Below are 26,771 nucleotides of genomic sequence, written 5' to 3'. Positions count from 1 at the left end.
TTCCTTAAATCAAATTACGAAATCGGTAACAATATTTTATCTAGAAATAATAAGAATTCCTTAATTGACAATTTATTTTTCTTGATTATAAAAAAACCTTGAATTTTTATTGTGTGAAACCACATTACAATACCTAGGGCCCACATCACATTCATAGTTCAATTATTATTTTTTTTTTTTTTTGCATTTAAATAAAATGTGTAATGCTTTGAAATCTTTGCATGCGCTTACTGATTAATCAATAAATTTTTTAATGTCATTAAAAAATTCAAAAGACTTAAGAATGTTTCAAGTCTATAAAAAATTATAAGGCTTTTTTTGTGTGTGCACATATTTCAGAAATCGTTTTTGCTAAATGATCATAATAATCATTTCTTAAAAGCTGTGCATTCGTTTGCTTATCCTATTAAAAATATTCTGTCGTTAATTATGTAAAAAATCATAAAACTTCCATAATAAATTTTGTTTACAAGGATATAAAAAACTCTCAACATTTTAATAATTTATAAAGTGCTTATCCAATGCACAATTTTGTTAAATAGTATATTGTACTGACAGCAAAACGTATTACTTTGAAGCTGTATCTTCAATAAAAAAAATCCTTAACTATTTCAATAACATAAAAACGCACAAAAAAAAAAAAAGTTTGAATTTTGAGATCTTGAATTCTGTTGGGTTAAATGCTTTTATTTTTTGTTTCTTGAAGGATTTCATCAATATTGTTAAAAGAAGAAAATTTTTTTATAACTTAACTTTTGCCATTCCGGAAAACCTTGCACGGGAAATCCCATCCACCAGCCACTGACACTCAAATGTTTAAGTTTGAATCGGAAGTGTTCAGGAAAATTAGTGGCACGCTATGATTGGTTGCCGCCATTCGGCAGAAGTCGGCAAACTTCCAACAAAGCACATGTCAATTACGTAAGATAACCTGTTGAGGTGTTAGGTGCTGAATGTCGAATTAGATAAGAATTGTGTAACCTGCAAGCTGTGTGTTTCCGGAGTTGAGCTGTTCTTGCAAGATGCAAATGAGGTAACATCACATTGCTACGGGCACGGTTGGATCTGGCAATAAATATGCGGACCGATCGTAGCTCTCTCTCACTCATCTTCTCGTTTGTGCTGTTTGGTGTTTTGTCCATGTTTTGATAAAGTTTTTGCTGCCGGCCTCAAAGGTGAGGTCGGGGTTTTTTTTTGGATGCTTCGTCATTGATGTCCCCACTTCAGAAGCGCGTCCTGTTGTGATGCTCATCAAAATGGGAAGTTATAGTTCAAGTTAAGCCGGTTGTTTGGTCTTCAACGCTAAGGAAAGAAGCGAGTCCATCTACAATGTTTTCTTGGATGTGGTGAATTTAGTGCCTGAGGTATGAACTGACTAGCTTGCGATTATGACGAATTACGATGCTGTCCTTCTGCCTATGTGGAATTCACGGTAATAAGCCGATAGAACTTTTGACATCCTGTGTGTTCATCTTGACTCAACTTGGACTTACTGTAAGACTTTTTTTGACCTAGCATAACCTAACATTGTTTGAGGACTAAACTATTGTGTTGTAACTATTTTTATTAATGCATGTTTAAATAAATGTTTTCAATGTTAAAAGAGTTCATGTTTTATTTCTTCGGGCAGACCACTCCCTCAAAAATTCAGTTGGTAATGAGTTGCCTAATTTTCAGCTTAGCTGTAGGCTACTAACTCAATAAGATCTAAATATATCCAACAAATTCAAATTATGCTTTTCGCAATCGCGAATTGCGATAGGACCCTGATGCTCGTTCGGTTTCTTGTTTCTACTAATGGTTTTTATCCCACACCATAATTTGAGTTCAAGACGTCAAAATTCAAATGAATGTCAGGGGTTGGATGTTGTACGCTGGTTACTGTTTTCATGTAAAAAATGTTGTGTGATTTCGAGAAGGGTCGTTTATAAATAATTTGATTCCGAAGCACATGGACATCTACCTTAAAGGCATAGAAAAATAAAATCAGTCGACGGATGTAATCCAACGGTCAAGTGAAAACAATAAGCAATTTGTGATTGCTCAAAAAGAAGTTCATCGAGAAAACGCACACCTAGCGTGAGTGACCTAAAGCCAATATTTTTTAAAAATAATTAAGCTAGTGCGTTGAAACTCCCATAATTTTTGAAACAATCTGAAGTTTTCAAAGAAGCAAAACTCAATAGTTTTGACATTTTTGAGATAATGTAGCCGCTATGTCTTTTAAGGACTGAAAGCGATGTTAAGGACTGAAAGCGGGTCTAACAGAAATAATTCAAGTTTGTTTCGCGATAGAATACTTCAACATAAAAAATAAATTAATAGAGCCTATTTTACGTACGTGTACTTATTAACTTTAGCCAATTATCAGAACAAATCAGAAAATTGAATAGATCTCACCGAATTGAAGGATTTTTGTAAAAGTTTTGGACAAATTCAGAGCTTTTATTAGTACCACAATTAAAATTGATCTGTGCTACTCAAAAATAAACTGTCCATTCAGAAATTCCGAGAATTCCGCTCATATTAGTTCCAAGCAGAAAAATTAATTAATAAAAATCTGCATTAGTTGCGATAAATCCATAAAATTATAAATCCCTTTCCGGATTCAAGACAAAAGAGGGACGGAGGAAAAGAAACCTTTTTTTCATTCACATGGGCTCCCTTTTTTCTGCCCTCCGAGCTGTTTTTTCGTAAAAGTGACTTGCTTAAAGTCCTTCCCCCACCTTCTGCTGCCCTTCCATGGGCTAGAGAATTCTTGCCCATGGAGGATTAATTGGGGTGGTGCGTCTTGCGGTTTTTGTTGGTCTGGTAGAGTTGTCGTGATTGGTTAGGAGCGGAGGTGTGGCTGGGGCAACCCAGTCGAAGCCCCAAGAATCATTCTCAAAGCTTGCAAGCGCGAACGTTAACAGATGGAAAACTTCTAATATTTTATTAGCGATATGAAAAATGTTAGAGATTTAAAATCTGTTTCACGCCCCCAATTCTTTGTTTTCTGTTGTTTTTTTTAACTGAAATACAAAACGTTTTTTATGAATAACTTATTTTTCCACGCAGAATTTTTCTTGGGGGGCCAACCCCACCCGGTCCATAGTGACGAGTTGCCCCTGGCTTCTGCATAATTTTGTTAGAAATCAAGAATTCCTTATCAGGAAAACATATTGGTAAGTTGCAGTGGCAGCGGTGTGGGGGGGGGGGACTTCCCCAGCATTGTTTTCATTATCAAAGATCGCCTCAACGCTAAGATTTGAATTTCAAAATATTCTGAGTGATGTTACCCGAACATTAATGTCACCAAATACTGATTAAAACTTCAGTTTTATAACTTCAATTTTGAAGTTTTTCTAGAAGAAAATCCCTGAGTGCACTCCCTTCTTTCTTTAAGTTCAAGGATGACCTAAATTTGTGCGGTTAAGACTCCAGTATGAGAGAAAAAATTCAGGAAGAGAACCCCCCTAGATAGTGTAAAACTGCGGTTTTAAGACTCCAATTTAGAAAAAAATATTAAAAAAACCTGGACATCTTTTTCTGAAGTCCCAAAGAAAGTTCAAGACCGAGTTCTTAGGATTTCATGAGTTCAAAAAAAAAAAAAAAAAACCTGGGAGAACTTCCTAACCCTATCGTTTCTCCTTCTGAAATAACGTTTTAAAAGACGCTCAAAATATGTTTTAAACTTTGCAAAATTTCTGGGAGAGAACTCCAAACCTCTTGCTCTAAGTTTTTAAGATTTTTTTCCGGGAAGAGCCTTTTTTACCCTTACATTACCAAAGACAGTCTAACCTCCTTCATGATATTTTGATAGTTGAAGTTGTAACCCTAACTCCAGTGGATTAACCCTAAACTCCAGTAGGTAGCGGTCATTGATGACCATTCTTTCGTTTCTTCATTCCCCTGAAATGAGTCTTACCAGTAAAACAGTTACGGGATTGAGTTCAGCCTTGTCACAATAAAGCCTATCTCTGCATGTTAAGCATTACCAAAACGTACTATCAAATTATCATGCCCTGGTGTGAGTTTCATTGTTGAAACATGCCGGTTACTCGATCATTGGCTATTATATATAAGAGGATTATTATTAATTAGATTTTATTTTAAAAAAAACATAACTGGGGCAATCCTGGAAACTACTCTCTATTGCCCAAACGTTGACAAAACTCTACTAAAACGGCGTTTTTAAAACTACAATTCCAAAACATTTATGCGACAGAACATCACCCCCCCCCCCTAGTCACTCAAGATTGCCTAAAATAGTCTTTTATTTCCTTAAAAAAATTGTCCCCGCACTTATAAGCCACACTCGCTGCCATCAGGTAAGTTGATATTAATCTAACCAAAGAAATGAGCTTATCATTTTGTCTTCTTAAGATCAGTTATCAGGAAACATAACGTTAGTTTGAGCAGGAAAGAAATACTAAAAATATAGTTTTATATAGATCCAGCACTGTGAAAATGTTAAAATGAGATGGTTGCATTTCAGTTAATCACCAGTATTTAAACAGTGCTGTGCGACTCTTTTCTTGAATAGATCATAGTATGCATTTTGATGACATTAGCTAACTAATTAGTAATAGACCTTTACATTTTTAAAAATTATAACTCGGCAACAAAAACTAATAAAATCACTGACTTTGACCAAAGAAATCATTTCAGCCACTTTCTGAATTATGTTACATGATGGAAATAATGTCTCCTCTAAATATAAATAATAATAACACAAGCAGGCATTCATTCGTCTGTATTTTCCATTTGCCTATTTTTTAAAAATGATTTTTAAGCAGTTAAAAAAGAAAACATCTGAAATTTCGCTTAAATTCATTTTAAAACTTGAATCAAAAATACAGCAATTGGAAAGTTCTGGTGAAGAATAACAAGTAAAAAATAAATGCCCATGAGCATACCTATACTCCATTTTAAAGAATATTTATCTTCAGACAGTTTTGGCACTCCATGATTAACATTAAAATTGATGCTTTTTACGGGTCCCCTGCAAAACGGATAAACAATTTTATTTGTTAGAAATAATTTATGGAGCAATTAACGTTATGAAATTTCATTACTCCAAGCAGCAAATAAAATCCTAAGAACAAGTCAAAATATTAAAAGGAATTTTGCATCATCTGCATCAAGTTCTTTAATATTATACCACAAAATATCTGAAGATTAAATCCCATAAGGGCTGAATATTAATATATGGTCAACAAAACTCGTTTTCATTAATGGTTTACTACAACAAAACATTTCACAATCCCTTAATTCTCCTATCTGAACTGTTCTTAGAAAAATAGGTTAATTTTAATCAAATGCATTATACAAAACGAATATAAAATAAAACATAGGTTCTGTATAAGTTGAATTTTAACTACAACGAAAAATTCACTTACCGATTGAGGAACACTATAACAGCATCAAAGTATTCAAAAACATTTTTTATAGCATCATTCAATTTTAGCTGAACCATTAACTCAATTGTTGCATCTCCCTAAAAAACATACAACCATGCGCTACAAATACATATCATTTAAAGGAATTTTGTTTTGCTGACAATATTAGAGAAAAGAGGGTCCATGCCTCTTAAACCTTAAGGAAGAAAAAAAATATATTTTTAAAATAAAAAATGAGTTCCATGAGTGCTTTTTTACATCAGCCATAAAAGTTATCAAAATGTAAAAAATAAACCTTATTAAATGTTCAAATAAATAAAAATTAAAAAAAAAAAATTTGGTTGTCATCCTTAAAACTCTAAACTTATCAGAAACCTTAAAAAGCTTGTATAGTCAAGGATAGAAAATAAGGGGAGGGGGGAAGTATTGAGTGAAGAAACACAGCCCTTACTCATAACAGAGGTTAATAAATTCCAAATATTTTAAACCATTGTTCAGGTCAATCATTTAGTAGATCAAGGGAGGGGGTGGGGTGATTTAATGAAAGAAACAAATTTATTACTTATATTAAAAAAAACATACTAAAAAACATCACATTTAGTAATCATTTTGTAAATGTATAAACAGACAGTTCAGAAAATAACTGAATGTTTTAAACTACGTACCAATGGACATATTTAATGACCTGCAGTTCGCAGCACATTGCTTTATTTCCTTTGTAAACATGTGTTAGCTCTCACTTTTCATGTTGTGTTTTTAGTACGAGGTGTTTAAGTGCTAGTGACAATTTTTGCAATGTTCGATATTAGGGAGCAAAGATGCAACATAAAATTTGCAAAGGATTATAGCTGAAAACTAAAGCTGAGTTTATGGCTAAGACAATGAGACAGAAGTGCAATTTTCCCAATGGATTGGCAAAGGATCTCTAAGCCCTAAGATAGCAGGTCAGACCCAATTCAATGTTAAAGTGATGCTCCCCATTTTTTTTTAAATTCATTGGCGCATTTTAAATGGTTTCCCCAAGGTGAAGTAGTGCACCCTGGCATCCTTTGTACTTTCAACGTGTTTTACAAGAGTTTCATGAAAAAATTGCAAAAAGTGACCAGTTGTGGCTAGACTACTCTCCTCCATGACAATGCACCTGCACATTCAACTTTGTCAATTTGTTAGTTTTGTTCCACAAATCCGATGAAATATCCTTCCTCTGCCCCTGTACTCACCAGATCTGGCTCCTTGCGAATTTTTTTTTTTTTTAATTTCCAAAATTGAAACCGTCAGACCTTGAAGGCCACCTCAAGCAAAGCTATCTAGGACTGCATTGCAAGGTGGTAACACTGCACGGAAAAATGTGTAAACAGGGGAGGAGAGCACTTTGAAGGGGACAAGGATGAATAATCTGTGAATTAATAATTAAGATTTAAAACCAAAAGCTCAGTTATTTTTTGAGCAGACCTTGTACGGGTTTTATCATCAGAGTTAGTTTCTGCGGTTTCACATTTTTTTGTGTGCCTTTTATCTGCAATTTTCCATTTAACAAAGATGGTCTGGTTTTAGTTACTTGGTTAATCCAGGTTCTACAGTATACCTTAACAGATATACACTAAAGTTTATGATAAAAGATTTCATGTTGATGAATTGATACAGTTAAAAAAAGAAAAAAACATACAAACATTTTTACAGAAGATTTGTTAACAAATAACATACATAGAACATGACAACAAAATGTCTCTAATGCTCATCTTAGAGCTACTACTAGAAATTACTCAAAACATATAGCTCAAAGAATTACCTACCAACATTTTAAAGACACCAGAAATTGGGGCATTCTTTGTGTCAGGCAAGGCATAGTGCAAGAGAATAAATTCATGCAATGGCGGGGTGAAGTGGAGTCGTTTCAGCATGCCAGATGCTAAAATGGTAAAAGACTTTTACTTATCAAATTAATCTTTTAACTTCCCAGTTTTAAGTTTAGGAAGTATTTGCATTCATAAAAATTTTTTCACTCAAATTTTAACCTAAATTTCGATTTAACCCCCCCCCCTCTCAATGAATTTGAAAAATAGTGCCTTTATTGATCATCTTTTCCTAACTATAGTATTACAACTCTCCTCCCTCCCCCATGATAAAAAAACGTTTAATCCACGTAAATTTATTTTGTTACACTTAACACTTATTATGTCTGCTTTGCTTTAGAAAAGTATATTTCATTTGATAAAAATAAATGTAGAAACACTAAATCAATTATTTTTTGCCGTGAGAATATAGATCGAATATACTTTAGATTTAAAAAATGTTGCGGTGAGCAAATTTTCATTTTTGCAAAACTAAGGCTAAATAATAGAGAGGCAAAAGTGCACATCTGAAACAAACCTACTAACATCCCTAGAAACTAATAGATGTGTCCATTTCCGCCTATAAACCAGACATTAGCCTTTCCATGTAATCGATGGTCAAACAGTACACTTTAACTGATTTAAAAAATAAATTAAAATCTTTGTGATAAATTGGAAATATGTACGTGAGTGATTCTACAATAGTGGGGAAGTTTATGTTACTCACTGATACTTTTTTCTGCATAATTTCATTAAAAAATTTCTTTTGGATGCTTTTTTCTTCTTTAGCACTGTAATTCCAATATTTAGCTTAGATTTAAAAAAAAAATCCATTAAAAATAAAATGTTGCAGTGAAATGTCATTGGTTTGCTGTCCTACAGTTGCAATTCTCACATTAAAAAAAAAAAAAAAAAAAAAAAAAAAAAAAATTTAAAAATTATGCTCCATATTTTTTTTAACAATTAAATATACCATATATTTTCTTCTCATAGTTTGATCTCTCTTTTATAGGTTTTGATAACGTCTGTCAGTTCAATACATTTTGATGCAATTTCTTTTGGAAATTTGTGCATTTTTAGCATTAAAGTACAAGTTCACATAACAATTTATTTCACTTCTTAGCAAACATTTTTATGCTTTACATATGAAGCTCATCAGGTCTTGGGTAGTTCAAGAATTCCCCCCTTTGTTTTCAAAGGAAATCTTTATGTTTAACGCAGAAAAAACAGTGTAATATACTTATCCTACTACTTCATTTACACACAATATTAAAGCTTTAATTAATAAGTATCATCTTTACTAATAATAAAGCTCAAAGTTTGTCTGGATATCTGTCCGGGTCTCTGTCGGGATGTCTCTCTGTGATGCGTATAGCATCTAAACCGTTCGGCTGATTTTCAAAATTTGGCACAGAATTAGTTTGTAGCATGGGGGTGTGCACCTCCAAGCGATTTTTCGAAAATTCGATTTTGTTTTTTTTCTATTTCAATTTTAAGAACATTTTACCGAACAAAATTATCATAACGTGGACGAGTAAATTACCAAATTATCATAACGTGGAACCGTAACATGGGCGAGCAAATGAACATTGCAAATTGGTGAGAAAGTTATCATCCATTATTTGTAAATATATAGGCAAACCAAATGACCTTTTAATTTTCTACTATGGGCAAAGCCAAGTGGGTATCACTAGTGATAAATAAAAATGACGATAGTTAAATCTTTGACAGCATAATTTTCTCGAATTGGCGCAGTAAAATAAAAAACCATGATATTGATTAAACAAAAATGTTGCAAATGAATCAGAAACTACAAACCGGAAGATGTTAGGCCACTGAGAATTTGAACACAGGGATGAACCAAAACTGAATCTAAAATCAAAGGCTGTGAGTTATCCAAGCTGCTGACGCCAAGGCTAACTTCATTTATTCCTTCTAATTCAGCCTTAACGGACACCTGGCCAAAAATCTTACAATGGCATTGGCTCTTTTTATCATCAGTCTGAAAGTGCAATAATTTTATCAATAAAAATAAATTTAGTTCAGTTTTCAAAAATTGTTTTGAAATATTCAAACTATTGTAAATAACTAGGGTCTGCAATAATCTGAAGTGTAAATGAATCTATATAAATACAGTCGAAGACAATTATAACATACACCTTGGGACCAGAGCTTTTGCATTATACAGGTTTTTGCAATATATAGATTATTTCACAAATTTTGAAACTAATATTCAAAACATATCCATATATTAGCACTTCAGAATGAGTTTTATCTACAACGAGTATTAAAGCACTAATATTACAATTAATCATCCACAAATAAATATGCTTCTCAATTAAAAGAAAGTGAATTATCCTGCACTTTTGCTAGCTTCATGGTTTGCATAGCAGCTGCACTTTCTTTTTACTGTGAATACTAATTTTTCTTTAAAAGCTTTTTGAATTAAGATTGAAAGATGACAAACTGTTTCAAAGTTTAATTTGGCTAACAATTTTTACGTTTGCAAAGCAAAACAGAGGGATTTTTGAAACTTCAAAACCTATTATTTACTCTTGAAAATTTGTGCAGAGAGAGAGAGTTTATAGAAAATTGCGTTATATGGGTCGGCGTTATAAAGGTATTCTACTGTACAAGGAGTCATCTGAGAAATTAGTGAACTCATATGAAAAGACTTTCTTACGTTTTATTTGTTTATTTTTTGCTGCTATTAATACTGCTTATTAATAGTTTTATTCTGAAGTTTTACATCAATCCCCCCCCCTTTTTTCATAATGAAAGGATTTTTTTTCAGAATGATACTGAATTATGCCAATAAATGTTTTTGAATGGAATATCAAAAAAAAAAAGAAAAGAAAGAAAGAAAAATAAGGCAACCCTTTGAAGTAAAGTTAGATTGGTGCATGACACAGTCAAAATAAACAAACATAAATACAAGAGAACCACTTGTATCTCCAGATGCATACACACACCCAAGCATAAACTTGAGTGCATGAAGAATAATTTTCTTCAATAAGCTACCAACTAGTAAAAAAATATCCTACATTTGCTGAAGTAAACTTGTAAACTGGCATCAGCATGCTTGTGCACTTATGCTTGAGTGGATGCAGATACTTTAATACAGTTGCATCTCCCTTTTATCTTTTTAGTGAAAAAGTAATGACATATCAACACAACTTTGAAACAAACAACTTTGAGAAGAAGTCACAAAAATCTAGCTATGATGTGGTAGGACTAGTGATGTGGATCGGGTAAATACCCAGCGGGTAGGTAAATATTTTTTGGGTATTTACCCGGGTATTTACCCAAGGCCTGGGTAAATACCCCAAAACTGGGTATTTTATAAAAAAATGCAAAAAAGTGAATGATATTTTTTTTTAAAATCTAGATATGAAATAATTGGTAAAACTGATATATACATATGTATTACACAGTTTATAATATTTTTTATTGAAAGACTTGATGAAATCATGAAAGAAACATATCGTGAACCAAAGAATCTTTCTTTTCAATGTCATAATTGGAGAAGTATAAGCAATTCATTATGAACTTCAGGATTTCAAAATCACAATCTAGGTTAGTCATATCCAAAATGAAAATAAAGGAAGCATGAGGGATGTTTGGAAGAATAAACTGAGAAGTTATTAAGACACTATGGGGTTATTTATTTTATTGATATTTAAGTGATAACATGGAAAATATAGAAACAGTTTTCACATTAATAAGCAAAAAAAAGCAAAATTTTCTTTTCTGTTGCTTTGCTCATTTGCATTTGCTCCCCTGTAGGGTGGGAAGGTAAATATTTTTTGGGGTATTTATCCTAAGGCAGGGTAAATCCCCTAGTAATTGCGCATTTTGCAAAAAATTTTTAGGTAGTATTAAAAGGTGACTATTTTCTTTTTTAAACATAAACTCTAAAATAAAAGATTAAAAATTTTAAATGAATTTTAAATGTTTATGTATATTATATGTGTGTGTGTACATATATATGTGTGTGTGTGTGATACATAATACACCTGAACAATTGAACTAAGTTTGGAGGAAATTTCCGCATAAGATATAGGTAAATAAATAGTAAAATAAATTGAGCGATATTTCGTTACATTTTGATTTCATGCAGGGATATATTACTGGGTTATCAAAGACTAGGACCTTAAAAAACTGATGTTTGCTTTTTTTTTTGTAACCAGTAGGGCTTTTTTCTTTTTGTAGAATGACTTTTTATATCTGAAATTTGGCTATCAACATTGATTAGGCATATCCAACACTTTTAATGTGAATATCACATTAGATTGCTAAGCTGTTTCACACAATAATTCTTTAAATATGTGATCAAAATACAATTTTTGGGCAAAACTTTATTGTTTTGTATATGATTGATTATATATATTCATAATGGAATACATACAGAAAAATATTTTAGTTGAATATAAATTTTTGAAATAAATACCCGGGTATTTACCCATTTTGGGTATTTACCCGGGTATATACCCTGGGTATTTACCCCTAAAAATAAATATCCAGGTATTTTACATCACTAGGTAGGACTGAATTGCTTAATACAAAGAAAGTTTGAAATGTCACCCAGATTGCTCTGATAGAGTTCTTTCAAATAATTAGTTAGTAATTAAATTACAAAAACATCAATAAACTTCAAAGATAGGTCAATTCTCCAATTTTTATTTTATCTACAATTGATTACTTTAACTAAAACATTTAAAGTAAATTTACTTCAGTAAGGTTCTTAAGATGTAGGACCAAACTGACTTTCAGCTGTTAATTTCTTTCAAAGAAACAAACAACAAGCATTACATTTATTTGGCCATAGTAGTTATTTATCGCTTACAAGAGTGCCGATTTATTTTGCAAAATTAGGAGAATTTTTATAAGCTGATACCTCTAATTTAACTTTAAAAAAGATTCCAAAAATTTTCGTTTTATACATGGAAATATACAGGGTGTTCCAAAATTATCTTTACAACTTCAAAAATTCATAACTTCAAAAATAAATACGATATTCATATTCTGTCTTTTGCATGTATTACTGCAACTAATAGTTTTTTTAGTACACTTCAGCATGCGCACCAGAGGTGGCCCTAAGCACTTCCAGTCTGTAATCAATTTCAAGCCAGGTACGCTGCAACATGTCACCTGTGATAGTACTAAAATCTTGTTTGATGTGGCCTTTCTAGTCATCAATGTCATTAACTGGTGTCAGGTAAACAATGTCATTTAAATAACCCCAGAAGAAGAATTCAAGGGGTGTTATGTTCGGAGACCTTGGTGGCCATGAAATTGGGCCACCCCGTCCAATCCATCAGTTGAGAAATGTTTTGTTGAGGTGTTCCAGGTCTGCTGTCAACCACTGTGGTGGTGCATCATCCTGTTGGAAGTAAACAATTGGCTGTAATTCTTCCAAATGAGGAAGAGCAAAGTTTTGAAGCATATCCAGGTACACGCAGCCATTAACTGTGGTTTCTTTGAAGAAAAAAGGACCAATGATTCTGTTGTGCATAACCCCATACCACACATTAACCTTTGGGCTGTCTCGTTGAAGCTCGACTACTGCATGTGGGAATGTTTGCCGTACTCGCTCCACATTTTCTTTACTTGAAAAAAAGCTTTATTAGTTGCAGTAATACATGCAAGAGACAGAATGTAAATATCTTGTTTATGTTCGAAGTTATGAATTTTTGAAGCTGTAAAGATAATTTTGGAACACCTTATACATTATTTTGATTTGAGATTTGCTCTTTTAATAAACAATTTGTGAACGATCCGTATTTGTTCATCAGAATTTTGTGAAGGGTCCGTTTTGGTTGATCAGGATTTTGTGTAAGGACCATTTTGGTTGATCGAGATTTTGTGAAAGGACCATTTTGGTTGATCGAAATTTTGTGAAAGGTCCATTTTGGTTGATCGGATTTTTGTGAAAGGTCCGTCAACGAACCCAAATTTCATCTGGCCAGACCCCTGTGGTATTATGAAATGTGGTACAATAGACATAGGCGGCTTGTATGGCGTGGGAGGGGGGGGGGGGGCAACTGTCCCTCACTTTTCAGAGTTTAAAACCAAAGATTGATTTAAAAGTGATTTTTTTTACAGGATGGATTGATTTATTTTGTGAAAATAAAAACTAAAAATTACAAATATAAATGAACTCTTTTCTTATATTATTTCATAAGAATTAAATTTTAAATTGGAAAAAGGAAGCTTTTATAATGGGTATCCTTCCTCATTTTTGAGGCCATGCTCAAAATTTTTATAGTTTTTTAATCAGTAATGTTAAAATCCAACAATACAGCCCAATTTTATAAAAAAAACTTCTGCTTCAGGGGCGCTGCTCCCTCATTCCCCTCATTTTTTTTTTTTTTTTTTTTTTTTTTTGATCCCCCACTTTTTTGTGCACCAGCCGCCTATGACAACAGAGATCAGCTTTTTCTCCTTTAATGTGATGCTTTTAAAACAATGCCAAAAGTGTGCATCAAGTCTTCCACCATTTAGTAGAAAAAAAGAACACATTTTTAAAACATTCTTCTTAAATGGTATGTAAAAACTTTTAAAAATAAATTCACTTACTTAAGAAATACTTCTTTTCATAACTGTTTAAGGAGTTCAATTTTTTTAAACTAGATTCAGCAATCAAGAAATAGACATTCTTTAAAAATTCTATTTTAACCAGAATTTGATTTAACATGATTATCCCTGACCACATTTAAGTCAATCAATTGGGAATTTAATGTAAATACAAATAAAGAATCCCAACTAAGGATTAGATTTAGGTCACATCAATTAATTTTTTACACTGCTGTCAAATACTCTATTTAGGAAAATAAAATGTTGTCACACACTTGCATACATCGAACAAATTCTGAGATGGTCAGATGTAACCGCTGCTTGCCTCTGTGATCAAATGGTTTCCAAGCTGGTTGCTAAATTAAAAAAAAAAAGAATTATATTTTCCAGATATTTATCGTGAGCTAAAATGTCTGTTGGAAGGTTAAATAGTGCAAATATGCATCAAAACCACATAACGCCGATTCAGAGCAACAGTAAGATATCTAATCCCAGAAATAACACTAAGATATCTTACTGTTGCTCAGAGACCTTGATAAGAAGGCATTGCATTTTAAAACTCACACTACTGGACAAATGCTTGGCGATAACCTGATTCTAAAAACTACAAATCAGGCACAGATATGCTCTACACCCTAGCTTGAAGGCAAGGGCGTGCTTAGAGTTTTAGCCGCTCTGTGCGAAATTTGTCTTAATAGTCGACAAATAATCATTTCTGTTATTTATTTATTCTTTCCCAAAACATAACCCGCTGTAGTGTGTCACCCAGCTGCATAAGTTAGTTTAAGATTATTATAAATAATTACAAAATTAATGTGAAGAAATATGACACAAAACATGGTTGCAAAGAAAATTTTCGGAATCCGAAAGAGATGTAATTAATGAAATAAAGACTGGTATCCAAATTGCGTTGTTTTCAGCCGGGGGGGGGGGGGAGAGGGGGGGTATCAAATACGAAATTGAAATAACTTCAGAACAACATTGCGAAAAATAATGAAAAATTTTGACCTTTTTCTGCCTATTCAATTATTTTTACTACTCGCAAATATAAAGTAATTTCTGTCAAGTGACCTAGGGTTCCCCGTTCGATCATCTCTGATTTGGATGAAATTTTACAGAGGTGTAGAGATGCCTTTGAAACTAACCTATGCACATTTTTAGATTCCTAGATCCAAATTCTGAGGATCTCTGAAAAATGTGATTCAAAATGGTGGATTAGCTTTTTGTGCCAAACTGCCAAGTTTCAACTAAGTTTACAGAAAATTTTATCACACTGGAAGCCTGAATTTTTTTGCACTTAAAGTACAATTAGCTGTTAATACATTCAAGTATTTTTGGAAATTTGAGCTCATTAGATTTTTTATAGCGTGCGTGTAAACTCGTGAAAAAGCGTGGCGGGGAATTTTTTTCCTGGATTTTCGGTTGTCATAAAATTTGTACAGATACAAATCAAAGGCTCGTACTTCGTGATTCCATTGTAAAATTGCTTGTTTTTAATGGGTTACAGATTCAGAGCTTAAATATCATTTTTCTAAAAGATATTGCCATCCAAAGTGGCTATCAAAACCGTTCAAGTGAAAAATAGCTTTTTTAAAAAGTGCTGTAGCTCAAGTTTGTCGCCTCCCATCGTCTTTTCGTTAATACCGTAAAATTCCTCTAATGCGGACACTAACTGGACAATTTTTTATTGTCTGCAATAGAGGGGTGTCCGTAGGACAGGGTTTAATAATGCTATTTGCCTTGGAATAGGGGAATTAAACATTGTCTGCATAAGAGGGGTGTCCATTAGGAATGATTTTTCTGTACCATGAGAAAGAACAGATTTTTTCCTTTCAAAATAAGTTTTTCTTTGAAAGTGTTCTTTCAAATAAGGATAGAAAAAGAATGAGTTTGAAATTCTGTCTGTTGTAACAAATTGCCATGTTTAAGTACAGATTACAGGAAATTTTATCACACTGGTAGCCTGAAATTTTAGAAGTTCAAAGTACTTTTGGTTGTCAATACGTTCTAGTATTTCTATGAATTTGAGTCATTAACTTTTGTGTAGCAGGCATGCAAAGTCGCAAGAAAAACGCATTGGAGAAACTTTTTCCTGGATTTTAGAATGTCATAAATTCTGAACAAAAATGATTCAAAAGCTCTCTTTCTTTGTAATTCTACTGTCAATATACATGCGTTTAATGGGTTATAGTTGCAGAGTGTAAATATTGATTTTCTAAAAGATATTGGCATCTAAAGTGGTTTTCTAAATCGTTCATATGAAAAATAGCCTATTTGCGCTGCAGCTCAAGTTTGTTCCATTGCATCTTCATTTCGTTGGTACCATTAAAAAGAAGATATTTTTTCACAATATTTTGGGGGCCCCTTAACTTCAAAATATTTTAGTGGCCCTGTGTGGCCGCACAGTTTGCCACTCCCTAAGCACGGCCCGGCTTGAAGGGACAAGAAGCAAATATGAATTCCAAAAACTGCATAATATGTCAAAATTCAAAATTTTGTCAGAAAATACATAAAAATAGGCAGTCAAATGAGGGGCTATGCCTTCTTGGTGATGTTCAGATCAGGATTGTTTGCAGGCTGATCTTGTAATTTTATTCACTTGTTTTTATTTTACTCTTGCACTTTTTTGTATTGCACCCTCGAAATTGGTCAGCAACCAAACCCATTTGCACTAGTCAAATTGTTTATGACACCACAGGAAGAAGGTAGTTCAGTTTTAGAATTGATATACTGGTGGACTACAGAACACAATAACATGAACTCTGTATCAGCATAAGCCTTGAATGTCATTTTTTAAAAATTCATATCACACATTGAGATTCAGGGGTCATCAAAATTTTGTCCAGCAGTGTGTATGTATACCAAACTATACATCATGTAAGTACAGGAGCATGCACAGAATTTTTGGGGCCCGTGACAAATGATTTTTACTGCCCCCTCCATATTGTTTGTCCCTATATTTCACCCTTTTTAAAAAAATATATTAGGCCCCCTTCAAGTTCAGGCTCGGGTCAACAAGTGTCCCTTATCTCCTCCCCCCTCTCCGGTGTACTCCCCTGTGTAAGTATCTAATAATACATGGTTCATTTTAAAAATTCATCAAAACTTTATGATAACCAATTTGTAATAATTATTTCAGTTTTGAATCCTTTAAGTTATACCTAAAAGAATTTTTACAGAATCACTTTAATAATTTTTGCTTAACAACAATATTCATATAATTTGAATTTATACATAATAGTCTGACCACTGATGGGATGGAAAGGCAATATCCAACTTATATGTGGAAATGGATGCATCTATTAGTTTACAAGAATGGTATTTTTTTTTTTTTCAGCTGTGTGCTTTTGTCTATTTAGAAACAGTTTCACAAAAATGACAACCAGTTTGCAGCAATATTTTTTTTTGACCTAACCTATATTCGATCTACATTCTCATAACAAAAATTGATTTCATTATTTACAACATAATTTTGAGCTCAGGATTTTGCTTTTACATTTCCAGATGAAATCAAAACACTATTTTGTAGTTGTTGTTTCCAGGTATGCCCATTCCCTTCAAGTTCAATGGCGCAAATTCCCCTCCCCCCCCCTCCAAGTTTTCCTCAACTCTCTTTTCCTTTTTTATTTTTTAGCTCGCTTTTTTATTTTATTTATTGTTTTAAATATTTTTATTTATTTACTTATTTTTAATTGTTATTATTATTATTTAGAAAAAATCTCTGCTACGTTAATTACATACACACACATACTAAATAAATGAATGAAATAAAATTGAAACAGAATAAAATAAAATAAATTGTTTAAATTAAAAATAAATTGATAAAAAAACTTAAATGAATAAATTAAAAAATCCCTCCCAAAAATTTTGATGGCGCAACTTGCGCCACAATCCTCTTTCCCCCCTTTAGCAGCCCTGGTTGTTTCTATAGAAATTCTTTTTGCATCCTCTCATTTTCTTCTTAGAAAATGCAATAAATTAATAAGGTCCTAGGGTCATTATAAAATGTGAGCATCAAAATCCCATTGCCATTTACCCTTCTCCCCTGCTAGATTAATTCAGATGGAATTATCCTATTCCACCATGTCTTTCGTGGCCAAACAGTGTGTATTTATATTTAATAGGATGTTTAGCATTTGAGGTACAACTAACTACTGAAAAATGTCAAAATTTGAACTTTTAAATAGGGCAATACCTATATCATAAATATAAAACAACCTAAAACATGAACAATATAATCAATTTCAAAAAGTTGATAAAAATAATAAAGCAATTCAAAAAGTAAAATTAAAAAATCCTAAAAATTTATAAAATAAAATCTACACACGTATATAATACAGAAATATAAAAAGTTACTTACCCTAGTAAGAAAATTAGAAGATTGAAAACTATTTAAATACGTCAAACTGGAAGATTCTACATCAGATGGAGTTCCGAAAGGCATATTTAGTGTCAAAAAATTTTCTAGTTTCCACAGCTGTGATTGTTTCTGCAAAATATAAATAAATACTTACTTTTGAAAAATAAATTTTAGAGTGAATTAATTCTCTCTTGTTTCAAATAGGCGTGTGATGATGCATATCACATTTTTTTTTACCCATTTATTTTTTCCCATGTTTTCGGTCATTTTAATCGTTTTTTTTTTCCCATTTAGTTGTTTTTTAATGTTCTTGTGCATTCCACGTTTTCCCCGCGTTCCCCTTTAAATTTCGTGCACTTTATGATATCAAATATGTGACTTATTCATTTTTCCCATCGTCTAGCTTTTTGACAATTTTTCAGTCGTCGATCCGATTTTTTTCATCTTCTTGTCGGCCATTAAAATGGTGTAGCATCCCCTTCCCTTCATTGTTTGGGCGCCAAACGCACTCATTGGTTCCCGCGCATTGCCGCGTACCCGGATCTGATCGCTCATTCGCCGATTCATTTTTTCCACCCCACTTCACTCTGCTTGCTGCTCCCAGTCCAATCAGACGTGCTTTTCGCGGCTCCGTTTCTCTCCAACGATGGCGAAAAAGAAGGATATGTGCGCGGCGTCCGTTGACAGCCGTGGCTCTCCGCCAGATGTTTGAATACCTCAAAATGAGGTGAAAATCCTTTTTTTAAATTTATAAATCATATAACCAAGAAAATTAAGCTTCACTGCAGCTAGTGATGGTTGCACAGGAAATGCATCACCTGCGTGTATGATGGCGTCCGATAGCGGCACGCAGAATGTACCGGAATCGAGCCCCTAATTAATGACCTTTTTTTGATGATCTACATAGCTTGTGGTGATGATACGGAGCCGCAATTACCCCGATCCATTTTTAATTGTGTGATGATCTCAACATTGTCACCAGGGAGATTACCAATTTGTGCGCCATTTTTTTCAACATGGCGTGGCCTGCAACTGACATCCTTAATTATGATCCATCCCTGAATTACACCCCACCATCTTCAAAGTGAACTGCACTGTTGGATATAATTTGAGGTTTATGGCCTACAGCTAAGCTGAAAATTAGGCAACTCATTTCCAACTAAAAATTTGAGGTAGTGGTCTGCCCGGAGAAAATAAAACATGAATCATTCTTTATACTGAAAAACATTTATTTGACACATATTGAAAATTGGTTACAACACAATGATTTGTTCCCCCGGAAAAATTAGAAAAAAGGGCTTACAATAGGTCCATGCATGGTTTAAAAGTCCTGTTGGTGTTCCAAGGTGACGTCTCACCGGTCGTTGGACAGCATGGCGATTTCCACGAATTGCAGGCAGGTCGATTCACACCGCGTGAGCCACAGTTCACCACATCAAGGAAAGGTATGCCAGGGATGGACGCGATCTTCTTCCGCAGGAGAACAAAAAAACCCACATCAGGGAAACTTAGAACTCTTTGCTTTTGTAGACGTCATCACAACACACGGGTTCCAAACTCAAAACATCACCAGTGCTTTTCCAGGAAAAACCAGACCTCACCAAGAGGCCAATAACAAAAATTTAGGAGGACATCAGACGAACACGTTCACAACACACAACACAAGACGAGGAGACAAGTAGAAAAAAAAACGAAGCGAAGCCAGTGAGCTCCAGCCGGTCGGCGTATTTATAGCCCGATTCGGCCTTTCCAGAAACAATGTGACGTTACCTAATTTGCATATTGCCAGAACAACTCAACCCGAAGAAAACACAGCTTGCAGGTTGCACAATCATTATTTAATTTGGCATTCAGCACTTAACACCTCAACATGATTTCATCACGTCATTGACACGTGCTCCTTCGGAAATTTACCGACATCTGCCGAATGACAACAACCAATCATAGCATGCCGCATGTTTTCCGAACACTTCCGATTCAAACTCGGACATTTGAGTGTTGGCGGCAGGTGGATGGGATTCTTCGCGCAAAGTTTTCTCTCGGAATGGCAAAAGGTAAGTCACAAAATGATTTTTCTTTTAGACAATATTGGTGAAATCCTTCAAGAACCAAAAATAAAGGCATTTAGCCCAACAAGTTCCCCCCTCTTGAAGGAATTTCATCAAAAAACACATTATATACATTAAAAACATTTAACTACATTCATATTATATTTACAAAAGATACATTTGAAAAACAGTTCAAAAATTTGATACGCCCCCCCTCATTTAATCCCAATTAAATATAATTTTACAAAGTTTATTTAAACAATTCTTAGATAGGGGTTTAGTGAAAATATCCGCGATGTTTATATTTGTCCTCACATATTTAATCAAAAAAATCTTTTGCTCAATTAAATTTCTTAAAAAATGGTACCTTACATCAATGTGTTTTGTACGGGAATTCTCAATGGGAGACTTAGAAAAATCAATTGTTGCAGTGTTATCACAATAAATAATTGTATCTCTAAGCTGGAGGTTTTCAATATTTAATTCACTTATTTCTGTGATTATCCTCTTCAGCCAGACCATTTCTTTTGCAGTTTCACCAAGTGAAATATATTCTGCTTCCATTGTGGATAACGCAACACATTTATGTTTAAATGTCCTCCAATTAATCGGGACCTGATCAATACACAAAATTGATCCTCCCATTGAGACCCTATCCTCCCGATTAGCGGCGTAATCGGAGTCTGAAAATCCCCGTAGATCTACACTATTGATTGAGCTTAAATTTAGTTTGTATGATATTGTATGCTTTAAATACCCTAGCAATCTTAATAGAAAATCCCAATGCTTTCTTCCGGGATTTGCTTGAAATTGGGAAAAAATATTCACCGCATACGAAATGTCAGGTCGGGTCTTCCCCGCTATGTATGCCATGCAACCCAACAAATTTCTGTATGGGAGCTTTTCTGCTTCCCTTTTTTCTTCCTCAGTTTTCGGGCAGTCGTCCTTCGACAAAACTGTACCCTTTGAGATTGGGAGGGTTGAATTTGGCACATAGTAATTAGAGAATAACTCCAAGACCTTCGAAATATAAGAGCTTTGGTGAATGAAAAGATTATTTTTATCTTCCACAAATTCAATCCCCAGGAGCTTTCTGGTTTTCCCCATTTCTTTAATATCATACATACTTTTAATTTCATTGATTACCTTTTTAATTAAATTTTCATTTTTTGCTAGAATTATTATATCATCTACATAAATAAGAAGAAAAGTATTTTTGTCTCTATGGTATACACAATTACATCCTTTTAATTTTTGAAAACCAAAACCACGAAGAACACTGTCTATTTCTAAGAACCAGTTTCTTCCGGACTGGTGTAGTCCATAGAGAGACTTCTTCAATTTACAGACAAAATTAGGGTGGCTTTTACTGACAAAACCCTCTGGTTGTCTCATGTAGATTTGTTCCTCTAAATCAGCATACAGGTAAGCATTTTTTACATCAATTTGTGAGTGACACCATTTTAAAAGACATATAAAAATAGAAAAGAAAACTCTTACAAGTGAAAACTCAATTACTGGACTGAAAACTTCAGAATATGACTCAATTGACTGACGGTCCCCCCTCATAACTAATCTGGCCTTGTATCTTACAATTTCACCCCTGTCATTTACCTTGAGGTCGTAGACCCATCTGTTTCCCAAAATTGGTTTCCCCTCTGGTGGGGGTACAAGGTCCCACACCTCCCTTTGGTTAATGACATCCAATTCAGACTCCATGGCCAGTTTCCAGTTGTCCACCTCGGGGGTAGCCATACATTGCCTATACGAGTTCGGTATAAAAATTTCTACCAAACTTGCTTCTTCACTTTCTCCCGAACTTTCACTGTCGTCACAGATTTCCCCTACTGTTGGATTTTTAGATGAAAAGTCAAAAAGTTTTGGTTTATACTCTATTTTATTTTCACTACAATATTTTAGAACCTGTTTTAATGAATTTAATCTTACTTTATTTTTACCGGCAATTGTATAATAAATATCAGTCCTATCCCCGGTCTTTCTCCTTTTGGCTTCTCTAACCCATTTAATCTTTTCACAGGGAGTTTGCTCAACACTCTCCTGGATTTCCTGTTCAAGTTGAACTTCACTTATAGGCCTGATAAAGTTGAATTTTCTCTCATTTTTATTTTGGACTTTTAATTCCCCCCATTTTTCATTTTCATTAAACTTTACGTTAATAGTTTCTGTGACTGTTCTGGTTTCAGGATCCCAGATTCTGTACCCTTTGGTACGTAAGGCATATCCGACCATGATCCCCTTGGTAGCCCTCATATCTAACTTTTTTAGTTTGGACCTAGGCTGACCTACATAGGCAATACACCCAAAAATACGTAGGTGCCTCACTGAGGGTTTACGTCCAGAAAACAGCTCGAATGGGGTCTTGTCCATATTTCCTATTACCGTCCGATTTCTTACATAGTTGAAACAAAGAGCGGCTTCAGCCCAAAACTCATCCCCCAATCCAGAATCCTTGAGCATAGACCTCACACCATTCATTATGGTTAAATTATACCTTTCTACTACCCCGTTCATTTGCGGGGTGTAGGAATTGGTCCGCTCTATTTTTATTCCCTGATTGGTGAGATAGTTTTCAAAATCTTTGTTAACAAATTCTGTTCCATTATCGGAACGGATAGCCAAAATTTTCGAATTCAGGAATCTTTCAGTCCTTTTTTGAAAATTTACAAAGACATTAAATGCCTCATTTTTGTTTCTTAAAAAGAAAACATATGACTTTCTTGAGAAATCATCTATAATTATAAAAATATATTTCTTTCCCCCCAAGGACTCGGTCTGAAGGGGTCCCATCAGGTCCATGTAGAGCAATTGAAGTGCAGAATTAGTACGCCTTTCTGGCATAGATTTAAACGAGCACTTCCTCATTTTCCCTAATTGACAAGGGTCACAATTGGGTTTTTGCCCCTTCTTAATCTCCAGTCCTTGGACTGCACCGAGTCTACTCGTTTTAGTGATACTTTCCATATTTATATGGCAAAATCTCCTATGCCATTTTTCCATATCAATACTGACCATATTGGCCCCTTCATACGGGTCCTTGGTCTTAAAGACTTTGGTATAATTAACATTTGCACAATCAATATAAAAATTTGGTTTAACATGATAAAGTTTATTTATTAAATTTGCTGTAAATAATTTAACATTTTCTTGATTAAAGACACAGATCTTTCCGGGCAACCATTTGAGCTTATAGCCCTGTCTATCTATACAAGAACCAGAAATTAGGTTGCGTCGCAGTGTTGGAGCATAGAAAACGTTATTCAATGTGATGGTAACTAATTTTCCATCTGATTCAATTTTAAAAATCACTTTCCCAATGCCCTCTACTTGGCTCTTCACATTTCCTACAGCTACCTCCATTTGTGTGTTTTGTACAGGCTCTAGCTCGGCAAATAACGATTTATCTCTACAAAAATGAGATGTGCTGCCGCTATCCAATAGCCATGTATCCTCACATTTTGGGTAGGTAGTGTTTGCAGAAATTTCATTTACTGAACAAAACATTCCTGCCTGAGGGTCTTCTTTGGTTTGAAATTTAAAATTCCTATCCTGTTTTACTTTATTACGGCTCCAACACTTCGACGCAATATGCCCTTTCTTCTTGCAAATGTAACAAACTTTATTTTTAGCAAGAAATTTACCCTTACCATTTGCCATTCCGGAGTTTCCGGGTTTTGAAAACATTGCCGAATTTTCTATATTAGGCTCTTCGGCCAAATACCTAATCCTACCTTCTTCAGCTAGTAGTTCATCTTTTACTTTCGAGAAAGTGAATTTCTCTCCTTCCCATCTGTAGATGGCTTGAACAATACTGCTGAAACTAGGAGGTAGATACCGTATCAATTGAAAAGTTCTGAGTTTTTCTTCCATAATATATCCATTTTCGACTAGTTGGTTAAAAATTCCCCCCAACCTTGCAGCGAATAATCCCACCGTTTCACCTTCTTGCATTTTGCAAGAGAAGTAGGATTCCCACAATGCGGCTACTCTGGCCAAAGATGGGGGTTCAAAATTTGCCTTAAGGGCTTTCCAGGCTTCATTGGGATCTTCCAAATTATCAATTAACCTTTTTGTATCTTTTTCCAAGTTTAAATAGATGATGGCTAAAGCTTGGCCACATCTTTTTCTGTCAGCACCAGTTAACTCCCCTTCTGGTTTCTTTTGGGTAATCTCCCATAAATCCCTTTCTATGAGCACCATTTTTATATCTTTGGACCAGGTAGCCCAATTATGGGAGCCCAACTTCTCAACATTTCTATAATCTTTCTCCATAATAAAGAAATGATTCAATTCTCTCCGGGCAGGTCAACCACACGACTCTGCTACCACCTGTTGGATATAATTTGAGGTTTATGGCCTACAGCTAAGCTGAAAATTAGGCAACTCATTTCCAACTAAAAATTTGAGGTAGTGGTCTGCCCGGAGAAAATAAAACATGAATCATTCTTTATACTGAAAAACATTTATTTGACACATATTGAAAATTGGTTACAACACAATGATTTGTTCCCCCGGAAAAATTAGAAAAAAGGGCTTACAATAGGTCCATGCATGGTTTAAAAGTCCTGTTGGTGTTCCAAGGTGACGTCTCACCGGTCGTTGGACAGCATGGCGATTTCCACGAATTGCAGGCAGGTCGATTCACACCGCGTGAGCCACAGTTCACCACACCAAGGAAAGGTATGCCAGGGATGGACGCGATCTTCTTCCGCAGGAGAACAAAAAAACCCACATCAGGGAAACTTAGAACTCTTTGCTTTTGTAGACGTCATCACAACACACGGGTTCCAAACTCAAAACATCACCAGTGCTTTTCCAGGAAAAACCAGACCTCACCAAGAGGCCAATAACAAAAATTTAGGAGGACATCAGACGAACACGTTCACAACACACAACACAAGACGAGGAGACAAGTAGAAAAAAAAACGAAGCGAAGCCAGTGAGCTCCAGCCGGTCGGCGTATTTATAGCCCGATTCGGCCTTTCCAGAAACAATGTGACGTTACCTAATTTGCATATTGCCAGAACAACTCAACCCGAAGAAAACACAGCTTGCAGGTTGCACAATCATTATTTAATTTGGCATTCAGCACTTAACACCTCAACATGATTTCATCACGTCATTGACACGTGCTCCTTCGGAAATTTACCGACATCTGCCGAATGACAACAACCAATCATAGCATGCCGCATGTTTTCCGAACACTTCCGATTCAAACTCGGACATTTGAGTGTTGGCGGCAGGTGGATGGGATTCTTCGCGCAAAGTTTTCTCTCGGAATGGCAAAAGGTAAGTCACAAAATGATTTTTCTTTTAGACAATATTGGTGAAATCCTTCAAGAACCAAAAATAAAGGCATTTAGCCCAACATGCACGTCCTGCGCCCATTTTAATTTGATAGTTTCACAACCATCCGAATGAACTCCCCCTTTTCTGATCTTTAACGAATTTTGCGAGCTCCAGCTCCACGTTTTTTTTTGAACGCTTTTAAGTATGTGTTCCGAGCATTTGCGTTTTTTTATCAAGTGAATAATGTTTTTTCCTGGTGATCACCATGCAAAAGTCCTGTCATCTTGTCTGCTCTGAAGTTTAACATGAAATAAAGAACATACGGTAATCAATGTGTTTTTCCTATCGTCTACACACGCAACACGGGGTAAGTCTTTTAAATTTTGTTCTTTGGCATTCAAGGCAGTCGTTGGATCTGAGGTTTTGTGCGGCTGCGATGCTTCTACTTCCACGGCCTAGAATTGTTATCTTTTTGGTTTTTTGAATAACTCTTCAAAATTAAACGCGCGCATCAAGACAAGGCCTTTCGAAAATCTCATTAGAGGAAAAATTAGAGAGTTTTTTGCCAATTGCACAGCAGACAATAAACTGTACAATAACGATGTACATAAAACAGCAAAAAAAAAAAAAAAAAAACTACTCAACTGATATTACAGTTGGACCTCCATATATCGAAGCAGCAAATTGCCGGAAGAAAATTCAATATATAGAAATTTTGATACATAGAAACGATCTTATTTTATCATAAAAATCTTCTAAAACATTAAAATTAAAGCTAATTTTCGTGCATGAAACCCAATTTCTAATTTATATGAGCATCAAATTAAACGAAAGTTAGTAACTGAAAAATTAATGGAAATTACATTTTTGTGCCTTCATACGTCTTTGTTCTTCAGCAGTTCAACTTGATTCGCAACATGAGGGGATTTTCGTTTTGACAATGTAATCAAGAGAAAAGTAAAAAAATCAATCTACTTAACTTGAATGATTTTTACTGAAGCTAAAAAGACTAGGAATGATAATCAACAGGCAAAAAGGATAACTTGAAACTGGTTTTACAGTGTTACTAGTTACAACTTAGATTTGAAATACACTTGAGGGGATTTAAGAACTCCAGAACGGAACAAAGACCTATCAACACACCCCTCAAGCCCAGATTTCTTATGACTTTCTTAGCAACCTTTAGTAAACATAATTTTCTCCTCTAACCTTCATTTTTCATGAGAAAAACAGTCTAAAGTGAAAAAAAATCTATGAATGTCTTGAA

General features: G+C 34.4%; 2 protein-coding genes across 3 annotated transcripts in view; both read right to left on the bottom strand.

Moving 5' to 3' along the window:
• The window catches only part of LOC129222294 (uncharacterized), a 249,548-nt gene that overhangs the window by 154,874 nt on the left and 67,903 nt on the right, over positions 1-26,771 (bottom strand). The gene's annotated exons all lie outside the window — the stretch shown is intronic.
• LOC129222295 (AP-5 complex subunit mu-1-like) overlaps positions 1-26,771 on the bottom strand; it is a 63,372-nt gene that overhangs the window by 17,244 nt on the left and 19,357 nt on the right. For both annotated transcript variants that reach the window (XM_054856781.1, XM_054856782.1), the window contains 6 exons: positions 18,150-18,278; positions 14,065-14,145; positions 9,032-9,215; positions 7,175-7,290; positions 5,382-5,479; positions 4,899-4,984 (listed from right to left, as the gene is read on the bottom strand). In XM_054856781.1, coding sequence (XP_054712756.1) covers positions 4,899-4,984; positions 5,382-5,479; positions 7,175-7,290; positions 9,032-9,215; positions 14,065-14,145; positions 18,150-18,278 — 694 coding nt within the window. The remainder of the gene's footprint in view (positions 1-4,898; positions 4,985-5,381; positions 5,480-7,174; positions 7,291-9,031; positions 9,216-14,064; positions 14,146-18,149; positions 18,279-26,771) is intronic.

The sequence above is a fragment of the Uloborus diversus genome, chromosome 5 (assembly GCF_026930045.1).
Source record: "Uloborus diversus isolate 005 chromosome 5, Udiv.v.3.1, whole genome shotgun sequence".
In the NCBI taxonomy this organism is placed as follows: Eukaryota; Metazoa; Arthropoda; class Arachnida; order Araneae; family Uloboridae; genus Uloborus; species Uloborus diversus.
Note: the sequence above shows the minus strand (reverse complement) of the source record. Positions and strands in the feature narration are given on the sequence as shown.